This window comes from Lingula anatina, chromosome 6 (genome assembly GCF_051362555.1).
Source record: "Lingula anatina isolate TDL-2025a chromosome 6, LinAna3.0, whole genome shotgun sequence".
NCBI classification, from domain to species: Eukaryota; Metazoa; Brachiopoda; class Lingulata; order Lingulida; family Lingulidae; genus Lingula; species Lingula anatina.
The window spans coordinates 13519064-13530399 of NC_141772.1; the positions used below are offsets into that span (position 1 = coordinate 13519064).

The following is an 11336-nucleotide window of genomic DNA, read 5'->3' on the forward strand; positions in this document are numbered from 1 at the left end:
CCGACGGACGACGATTATTTCACAAGACATCAACAGATATTTTTTTCTGCAGCTGTCACCACCCAACTGGTCTGGTAAAGAGTACTTGAACTATTGACATCCACAACAATGACAGTTAAGTGTTCTACTCCCTTCGGCAGCCATGTCCAATTAATTTCGACCGAAAGCACTTACGTACACATGTCACATACCTCCTGATATATGTAAAGACTTTAAATAAAACACTATGCTTACCAAGAATTAAAAAAAAGAAAGAATTACAAAGACAAAGACAACAATACCATGTCACTTCCTGATAAATGAAGCAAGTTTTATACTTCGAAGGAATATCGAATCCCTTACAGTGATAAATGAAATGATAAAGCAAGAATGAAACAGCCTCTACAAGTGGTGCCCAGCATTTTGTATATATTAATACCTCGGATCGTTCTCTGTGCTAGCTAGTATATACAGTTATACATGTACTTCCTGTGCCTAGTATCTATAAGTATTTGGGACACAACCACTTAATAAAACACAGAGGGATGAGTCTTGCCGCTCTTTGTCCACTTGAACATCAAAGGCACTACAGATAACGTGCTTTGCTAAAAACCTAAGAGCTCTCATTGTGTCTTATATTGTTCTCTTTGTACTCTTATGTCAAGTTATCCAAAAGATTTATTTGTGTATAAAAGACAAAAAGAATCAAATGTATTTTTTGCCTCCCATAAATCATCCATGATAGCTATGGTTACTTTATTTTATTTTTCTTTCTTTCTTTCTTTGCATGTCTGTTTATTTAATTATTTATAGGGAGAGCACTAGGCAAATGTTATATTTCCACAACAATTGCAATGAACACATCACGCGCCTCTATCGCAATTCTATCGCCCTTTATCTATGTCTGATTGCTCGAGCTCTGTGCAATTTAATATTTAAGTTCAATTAAGTACGATATGATCCATGTTGACTGAAATCTGAATTCCCTGGTTAATACGAATCACCGGAGTAAGTGCTTAGAAAAGATGTTTATAGAAATATCAATATTTCGAGCGATTTGTGGCCCTAATGCTAACCCGTACCCAATAATTGAATTTAGTTGTCACATTGCGTGAGCTGGATTGTATTCATGAGGCATTAGGGTATTTATTTTATCGACTGAATTCTCTGAATGAGGACGCTTACAATGTTTGCTTTCAAAGATTATGCACATATTGTTTTCGATCTTGTTATGATGTAAAATGTACAGCCTTTTCATTCATCCGTTTTATGTACGTTATCTATTGTGTAAAACAACATGTCACTGGAGAAACCAACTGGATCAAAACCAATCGAAACCAATGTGGAATCCCCCCTCATTTAATCAGAATTTGTGCCTTGCTACGTATTATCTTGAAATTTTATCACCGCGCTAAGCCTACAGTAGCGTGAAGCTGTGTGCGTGCGGGCGTGCGGATATGAAACTCATCGTCATCCTGCTTCATATATTTGTACCATCATTCTCAATACGTCACTGATTAAAATAAAATCCCTTCTTCTTTTATAATTATTCAATACAGTATACTAATTAATTAACTAAAATTAATTTCTAAACAATTAGTTTTGATCATTTTGATCATTATAAACTACGTGGACTCTGAGAGGGGAGTTTTTAGAGTCCGTATTTTTAATTCTCTGAAGCAGTGTAAGGGAAGAGACCTGACGTTATCGTCTGCCGCTCTCCACAAATTCTGCTTCTCATGGAAATACTCCAGACATCCAACCACCGCATCACGCTGAGCGCAAATGTCGTCTGCTGTAGTTTCAACGCTCAGGAGGGCGTCTCGCTGAAACTCGATTCTCTCATCGTCAATGGTCACCCAAACTGGAATCGCTGCTACTTTAATTTTATCCTCGTCCAGCAATTTATAATCCGAGACCAAATCCTCGTCTCTCATTGGTTGATCGTCTGACGTTGATAACTGAAGATGGTGAAGAGGACATCGGGTCTTTTCGTGAAGTGTCTGTCGAAATTGACCGACGGTCATAGTCAAGTGGCAATTGATGATTTCGTCACGACCACTGGGGAAAATAACATGGATTTTCTTATTGTGGGATATGTGGACTTTGCGTACCAAACACAGAGGTGTATTTTCCTCGTGTTCCTCGTGCTGGGGCCTTTCTTTCAAATCCTCTGTCGAAACGAACTCTTTAACGATAAAGTGCGTGGTGTTGAGAATGGCCCTGGGTTCAATACGCCGCATTATTTCTTTTAAATCTTTCACGGTGCCAGTTGGATCGCATTCTTGATGTATCAAACCTATGTCCGTCAACAAATCAACTATTACCGGTTTCACATATAACTTATCCGTATTGCAGTTGAAAATAAACCTCGTGTCATCCAAGCATTCAGCATCGCCCGCATTCAGGAGCAACTCCAAATACTTTACAGGAATGTTCTTCCTCTTGCTGATGTTTTCTCTGAGGTCTTTTATCCGGTCACAGGGATAAACTTTGCAAGACATGATTTTTCCACCGGGAAATTCAACACTTACGGTGATTAGTTCTTCTATAATGAAGACACCTTGAGCGTGGGTGTGGATTTCGTCCTGTGCTATTTCGTCTGCATTTACCCAAGTGTCATTAGCTGGCACATGCACAGTCATAGAATCCTGGTCGCATTTTTGTGGGGAAGTAAAATATCGTCTTCGCGCTCGGCGTATATCAAGAGCTTGCTTATCTGGATCAACAGTATTCTGAATGCTTTCAAATAAATGGGTAACGGTAGATAAAGGGCTGCATTTCCAAATTTCTTCTTGAAATTTACCCTCCCGTGAAAACACTTTAGCTGTGGTCGTTATCGGCATAAGTTTTAGACGAGTGTCGCTTTTGATTCCACAGGTCTCAAATGTAGAATCGGACTCTAATATATCTCCTCCATTGTCTGGCTTCTCGAACTTCACATGTTCCTGGTTTATACGCAAGGAAGAAGCCACTATTTCCGCGGCCGATCCCACCGTATCGTGTTGAGGTGAAACGTATAGCTCACAGGTTCTGTCTGGAGTAGCATCGATGGTCAATTTTATCAGTTTTTGCAGGGTGATTTTCGCGGTTTTGGCTCGTCTGCGAGACAATGCGATATCGACATGTTCATCGTTTCCCAGTTCGTCGTGATGGTAGAGGAGTCTCATTTTCTCTACCTCTAAAGTTTCCGAGCCACTGAGCTCGGTCTTGATGTCGGCAATCTTCATGTGAGGTAGTATATCTATTCTGTTCGCACATTCTTCGTCTCTGTCAATAACCATTACCTAAAATAAATTACAAACAATTAATGAATGTACGGGCGACTTAAGAAATCCACGAAAAATCGAATAAAAATGGGTAAAAAGGTGATGAATATCAAATTTTGCCACACTCCTTTCAACAGCGTAAGCTTTCTCTCTCTCTCTCTCTCTCTCTCTCTCTCACACACACACACACACACACACACACATGGAATTATACTGGTAATAAATAAATAAATACATAAATAAATAAATAAAAACAGATAAGAAAAGAAAGCTTTTCAAATCATACCTGTCTTCCAGAAGTGAGCCTGCGCAAAAACGTGTACCCACGTTTCCTGCAGCAGCAGCAGACGATGATCAGTGTCGCCACGACACCGGTGATGACAGCCCCGCTAACTGAGACACCGATGACCAAACCCACGTTGGTGTTTCCGGTACTGTCCGTCATATTTCCTTTCCTCACAATCTGAATTACAAAGAAATGTAGAACAGCATGAATGCGCGTGCGTCAAATCACAGATATTGGTATAAAGCATACATGTACATCCGCGCTGGCGTGTACTCCTTTAGTTCGTTCCCGTCCACAATTATCAGTGCTCAGGTATACGGTCTATTCAACGATGTCTCACCTGGGAGGAATTTGACGTCATGTAGAATAGTCATAGCTATACTGAGGATCATCCTGTTTACTGCCCGAAGTCCTCTGTTAATTCCAATGGGATACTCATACTAGCCGGTCGATTGTGAATTGTTTCATTCGTATAATTATTTAAGTTAAGTTCAGTTTGATATGAAGAATGCTAGCAGTAAAATGCAGGAAAAACAGCGTGTTTAAACCCATACATACAATGTTGGTACAAGTGAAAGCACGTCAATTCGAGACAGAAAACAATTGTTTAGATTGGTTATTGTTTTGTTTGCAGTGCTATGGGTTCTGGGGCGTAGAATCTCAATGATTCCTATTTCAAAAGCTCGATCTTGATTATTAAAACACCAAACTGAAACCCTTGTATTTACATGTATTACCTAAGCATAGGTATGAAAATACATCCAGGTACGTGTGTTATATACAGTAGCATAATACAAAGGAAGTGCCAAGCACAAGTGTCTGTAATTGATATATAACACATGTTTGTTAATGTGCCTAATGATCGGGAAGTTGATGAAAATAACAGCCGTTCTCCTACCGAATAAACAGTGTTGCTCATATACACTCATGACCTTACCATTTACCTGAGAGATATGCACAACATGCTTGTTTTTGCAATATGACTAGATAAAGCTGACACGAAATAATGATAAAAGATACCAGAATGATGTCAGCGCCGTGGCTATATTTTTCATCAAATATTAAATGCTGACAAATTAATAATAATAATAATAATAATAATGTACCTGGGCATCGGTCGAAATGTTGAATCCTAAAATTCCCTCCTCATCAATTAAATGAACATTTTTTTTCAAATGTATATTTCTATGATATTTATTTGCACTGTAGAATAATACGTTCAAGGACAGACATGCTTATATTAGTGCACGCACGTACAGACATAGGCCTACAAGTGCAACAGAGAGAGAGAGAGAGAGAGAGAGAGAGAGAGAATGTACACGTACCTTCAGCCTTCCTCTGATATTATTCTGCTGACACAATCTTCTTAAACAACTTGTACCTCGAAACTGAAATTCGATTACATGTATTGAATTGCACACCAAAATATCCCACAGTATAAACAACACGGACTGTACACAGCAACTCAACACTTTGTTCTATAACTGTACTATAATAATCCAAAGATATGATCGTTGTAAGGCACGGCTAAGTACTTGTTTAATCGATAACTGGGTATGTTTACCTAAATTGGTCGATTCCGATACCTCGCCAGTACACTCTCCCTCCTCTCTGCTTTTGTTTTGCGACATCTGGCTACTGTTGGAAATTCGGGATCGATAAAGTAAGCCTATTCCGTCAACTTTGAGTGCTATGATAGCTTTATAACGGCTCGTATTTGCTCAAAAATCACTAAACAATTAGAAAGAGAATTTTCGATGTGCATTTCAGTATTTTTTCACCCACAGGAGCCTTTTATGTCAATATGCCGGTATTTCAACCGATGCACCGACGCCATTTTGCCACCGCCATCTAGTGCGTGCGCTATGACGTGTCGTTATAACAGCGTAACATTCACGCTATCATTACGTCACGTCACACTTCTCAACACGACTGTTTTATTTTATTAGCATTAAGATCCAGCTTGCTTTGTGTTTTTTTTCTTTTTTCCCCTATTAAAAATTGAAGTAAACATGAAATGGAGAAGCATGGAGGCTCATGCAAGGGCGGATGATGAGTCTTGTAAAAGGTTAATTTGCCAATTACATGCATACATATTGCACGTTCAATTTTGTTTCACTTTCATCTCAATTTATTCCCTAAAATATGGTTCAAAATCGGTTCAGACATTGAAAAGCACTATTTTATTAATATGATCAGAGGTTCAATAAAGAAATGAGTTAGGTAAAAATTCAAATCAAAGAGATTAAAAATGTAAATAGGCCTGGTATTTACATTGACAACTTTGATTTTGGGCTTGAAAATTTATCAGTTGGTGTCAATTCTCATCTCTCATTTCTGAGTAACCTATATTTGATTACGGCAGAGTACATCTCAAGTAACCAGTTTTAGTTTACAAGTCCAAAACGGTAATTGTGTTAGGTGAGATAAGCATGTGATCGTCGAAATCGAAGCACAATGAATCAATTATAGACAACAGGATAGACCAATGAGCTAATTAATTAATTAATTAATTAATTAATTAATTAATTAATTAATTAATTAATTAATGATAAAACACATGTTCGCGAGCTTAAAAGTGTGAGTTCAAAACTTTACGATTTCCCAAGTTTCTTACAGAGTTATGGTGAGTGTCAGGAAAGAAGAAACTAAAGGTTGGAAAGTCGGAAATTACAACCGTGTTTCCCAGGAAAATTTGTGAATTAGACGTTTTTCGGGGAAATATTCCTACAATGTGCATCATGAGTGGATGGTGAGAGAGAAACGGTCGAAAGTGCAGTAAGTTGTGTATCTCAAGACCAAATACCGGGTTACCAATTTATTTAAGGACACATTTTAATCACGTATTTCATATCGTCATTATCATATTATACCCCTGTAGTCATTTTTTCCTTACTGCAATGAATAGGAAAAAAATAAAAAATTAATACATGGAATAGATAGAAAAAAAACTTATGATAAACCACCGAAGACATGAACTTAAGCATGGAATCATAAGCTAATCAACAGCACTGCTTTCCGTTTAACTTATCACTTGTACCCCGGTATTAGTTCTTTGAAAGAGCCAACTGAATATCAATACATGCGCTTCAAATGTACTAAAACATATATTTAACGGAAGAGAGAAAAAAACAGCTTGTTCACTTCGTCCATCAAAACAAGTTCTAGCCATCCGCACTGCTTTTAGCGGTCCTATAAGATGTGCATTTCTTCCCGTGTTGTACATTCCTTGTTTTCACCCTTCTCTTTAATAATATCTACAAAATATTTTCGCATTATATCATATTCATCAAATATAGCTCCAATATGAAAATAATTATCTCGTATCTCTAATATCGGAGCACAATTGGGGTAGAGCTTACAAGACACGCTATCATGGCATAGTGCATGGGAGCTAACATTCGGCCACACTTCTCTATTTAGCAGAGCCGTATCTTCATCAAAACCGTCGCCGTATCCTACCATCATTTCCGACCATGATTTATAGAGGTACTTTTTCAGTGCTTTCGGCTTTGCACCAAACATCCCACCTAAAATGGTTCTATCAGCGTGTGACGGATGGTCTCTTATAACGTGAAAGGGCGCGTCACTTTTCAACCAACTCTCTACCAGATTAACCTCTCGCTGTGACAGGCGACTATCAGCATCGCGTACTATGTAAGCGGATAAGGAAAGATCGTCCCCCGGTAAAAACCTCAAGAGCATCGGGGCAATGTGTGACATGTTTTTTGGAGTTATGACATCAGCACCAAGTCTGCCCAGGTGGTTTATTGTATCGTAACCTGGTCGTGTGTATTTACTCCACTGGCCAACGGTGTAAAACCTTACTGTCCAACTTGGATAAAATATGCGCGCTAACTGAGCGTTCCTGATAGCACCATACGTATAACGAAGGCTGTCTCCATATAAACTAAACGATATCACCATCTTAGGATCTCTTTTTACATTTGCATTATCTATCCACTTTTTAATAAGCTCCTGACTTTTAGCCACTGCCTTTTGTGTTCCAATCTCTCCCATGATGCGCGGCACCGGTAGAGGGCAGTTCGGGTGGTTACATGCAACAATTGACTCGCTAATTGGTACGGATTTTGATCCATAAATCTCCTTAACCCACCATGCTCCAAGATGTCTGACATCGAATAAATACAGCATTCCAAATATATCAAAATGATTCCTGTGAATGAAAGGATAAGGATGTGTTTCGTTCTTGTCGTCGGCTGGAAAAACAACTCCAACGTTGGGTGGGTCTAGGTGGGATAATGCATTGATGTACTTGTCAGTCCATCCCATCCTTTTATATTCAGCATAGGGGTTCATTACATGATAATAATCCTCATTTTTCATAAACGCCAGCCTTGAAATGTCTAACATGGCCACCGTTTTATCTTTACCAGCAGTCAAATCAGTGAACAAAAGTGACACGTTGAATGAAAGCGGACAGTATTCCCAAACTGTTCCCTGAAAGGCCATCTTGAATAAAGATTTATTCCATTCTGGCATTTGCTCTCCTTTGATGACCCCCAAATAGAAGGTGTACACGTAATTGTCTGTGGCCGTTTTACAGAAACTTTTGAGGAAGCTGTCAAAAAACAGAGAACTGCTACGTGCCATTTCTTGGGTCTTGTTTTGAGTTGCTTCAATGAACTCATCAAAGCTGATGACCGTTACAATTGCAACCGATGGGTAAGCTGGTCCTTTCTTGTTGTTCTGCGTGCTTGGCTTCTTAAACATGTCCAGTTGTCCATACTTTAGCAGAATGACTGCACCGCTGACAATCCACAGTACCATCGCAAGAACAACGGGCCTAGGACGACGTGCTCTTCCAACCATCCTGTATTTGATTTTTGTCAAATTCCCAACAAAATCTAAAAATGAATAGATGTAGATGACAAAGATGTAAATCAACAGAAATTATATATAGAAATTCACCGCAAGCGATGTGTTCTCCAAAGGTGTTCCCGTTTCGTCGTCGAACCAACAATATATATATATATATGGATTCTGTCTCACAAATCTGCCCTTAGTCAAAATTCTAGTTGAAGCTTTCCAAGATAAAATCAACAACTGGGATATTCATATTAGGATGTCCGCTTGAAAACAAGCCCCTTTTCTAGCTCAGTCTGCTTGTGTGCGACGTCTATACCCAATTGCAATTGAATTTTCACTAAAACTACTAATTAAGGTACAATATGCCCATCAAAGATACAAATTCCACTTCCACAAGACGTAACTGAGTGCATTATCTGCAAACTAATAGGTAACATGTTATGAACTGAATGTAAAAGACAGAGAATGGTGCATTTGAGTGATACAAGTAGCGCACTGTTCAGAAAAAAAGACTGAAAGGTGCAAACAAAAGATATAAATAAAATTATATAACACCCATGTTATATAATTCAATACCCATGACGTGGAGGGAAAAGCTGAACATTGATTTTCCAATTGAAAAGTGGTAGTTAGTTCATGCTTTGCCCTTTCCGGAAAAAAATGATCATTAACTACTGACATTGCAATTTAGAATTTTACATTGAATGTATTTCACGAATTCGATGCCTTTTAAATATAATATGTTAGAGCATGAGCGATGACCCTGTTATGACCCTAAAGAAACTTATTGCATATTTTCTGGGATTGCACACATGTCCAGGCTATTTGGCCTTGTTTCATTCAGAACCTAAGTACACAGTACTCTGTTAAATTAGAACATTAATCTTGCCCGTTTATTTGGAATCTTGGACGACAGCCCTCTCTTAGGTATTAATCTACTACTTTTTCATATAAAGAAATAATTCACTCTATGTGGACAGAATAAAACTAACCTCTCTGGAATACCGGCAAAAAGTATTTGGAAAAGCAAAAGAAAATAGATTTTTAGTGTTTATACCTCCTGGGTCCTCAAAAAGCAGTTTCATTAAGAGAAAAGGGAAAGTATAGAACAATTGTCGTAGCCAAGGCCTACTAAAATTATTTTATTGAAAAATTATACATGTATTTTAATCAACATTTGTAAGACCTTTTTTCAGTGTGTGAATGTCGTGTGGAACGTGTCTTAGTTGTCTCTCATTGTGTTTAAATGCCCTGTATTATTTTTTCTGTGAAAAAAAAAAAAATATATATATATATAAATACACGGGTAGCTTAGGTTTAATGTAAAAACAGTTGCTCAATATGGTTGTCACCGCCAATATTGTTGTTATAAGTGTCAGCTTTCCTTGAGTTGACAGTTCAGGGGCAGATCAAGGATTTTTTGAAGGGAGGATACGAAGCCGACCCTCCCCCACCCCACCCCCCTTGGCGTGTGGTTCAGGTTAATGTGCAATCATTCTAATCAACGGATCACTAACGGTATATATTGGTAATGATTTGCATTAAAAAATTATACAAAATAGCAAAATTAAACACAACCAGATAAAACTAAACATATACATGTATCTAATGTGTCAAGTACCAGTGCACCATGTAATGTGTCGATGACACCCTGATTAATAATAAGAATAAGAATAGCCCTACGCTTTGTTATTTTCACAGTTTTTCCTTAAAGATAAGAATAGTCCTAATCAGCTTTGACTTTCTTAATCGTGATTAAGTGTGTAACATTTGACAACCGCCACATTCCATCCTCTTCTTGGGAAATGCCATACTTGCTGCCCTCTCTCTGGACGAAGTCCATGCAAAATGACAACACACTATGGTCAAATTTGGACGCGGCATCTGCCCAACCATGGAAGTAGGTTGATAGGACCAATGCTCCGATCTCTGCCAGCGATGGTACCAAGAAATCACTCCTCGCCTCCTCGTGCCTTATCGAAGCTTTAAAGGTTGGAAATGATTCGTTCAGAATATGAGCAATTTCCCCTTGAAGCAGTAAAGAACTTCTAGCATCCGCTACCTTCGTTAGGTTAATGGCTTCATTAGGAAAACAAATCTTAAAACAGTGCACGGAGGTGTTTGTAATGAAAGCGTTTTTCCCGTTATCCATCTCTATTAATATCATACCTCCGGGCTTGAGGATGGAATACAGGGCAAATACAGCTCGCCTGATGTCTTCATTCGGATTAGCGGAATGATCAAACCACTTTGTGAGATGATAGATAGAATGTATAGCAAGTACCCTGTCCTGTAGTTCTTTAGGATACGCGCCAATGGACATCAGATCTTTCACAGACTTCCCGAAGTAATCCTGGAACCGTCCAGAGTACGCCACATCCAGAGTAGCATTATCCAAGTTCTCAATGCATTTCTTGTATTTCTGCAGGGACTCTTCATTGGGTTCTTCCACGCTGACAATGGCATCCTTGTTGAGGTCTCTAAGCCTTTTACAAATGGCTGACATGGGGGTTCCTGTACCTCCCCCAAAATCCATTAGTCGGACCGGTGAAGAAAGTTCTGTAAGCTTTAGACTGTTCATCCGAATGGTTTCGATGTTGTGTGAATCTCTTTTCCTGCTTTCTTCAACTCTGAGAAAAAAAGGCAATTGAGTTGAAATGCTTGCCGGATAAAAAGTTGTCCAAAATGAAAACGGAATTCTGAGCAAATGAACTTCTAGGTTACATGAATTGACTAATTTTAATTAAAATCATGCAGACTCACCCTTTGTTGACGATATCTACACATTTGTGATAAGCTTCAGAGACTGTTAAGGTGCTGAACTCTTCTTCCAATCTAAACCGCATCTCCTTTTCTCCTAGCTCTCTCGCCTGGTATCTGGCTGCCATAGAAAATAATATGTATTTTGTAGGATAACACCTCAAAAACCAGCCTAGTGAAAGAATTTAAAATACTTGATGAAACTTAAGAAT

General features: G+C 38.5%; 2 protein-coding genes across 2 annotated transcripts; both read right to left on the bottom strand.

Moving 5' to 3' along the window:
• Nucleotides 1-1096: 1096 nt before the first annotated feature.
• On the bottom strand, nucleotides 1097-5395 carry LOC106151893 (uncharacterized). Its single transcript, XM_013525331.2, has 4 exons — nucleotides 5099-5395; nucleotides 4860-4922; nucleotides 3535-3711; nucleotides 1097-3266 (listed from the first exon to the last, which is right to left on the bottom strand). Exons 3-4 carry the CDS (start codon nucleotides 3691-3693, stop codon nucleotides 1605-1607), a joined length of 1821 nt encoding a protein of 606 aa, XP_013380785.2. The 5' UTR covers nucleotides 3694-3711; nucleotides 4860-4922; nucleotides 5099-5395; the 3' UTR covers nucleotides 1097-1604.
• A 4435-nt stretch (nucleotides 5396-9830) lies between these two features.
• On the bottom strand, nucleotides 9831-11336 carry LOC147761175 (uncharacterized). Its single transcript, XM_087016268.1, has 2 exons — nucleotides 11128-11336; nucleotides 9831-10994 (listed from the first exon to the last, which is right to left on the bottom strand). Exons 1-2 carry the CDS (start codon nucleotides 11250-11252, stop codon nucleotides 10091-10093), a joined length of 1029 nt encoding a protein of 342 aa, XP_086872394.1. The 5' UTR covers nucleotides 11253-11336; the 3' UTR covers nucleotides 9831-10090.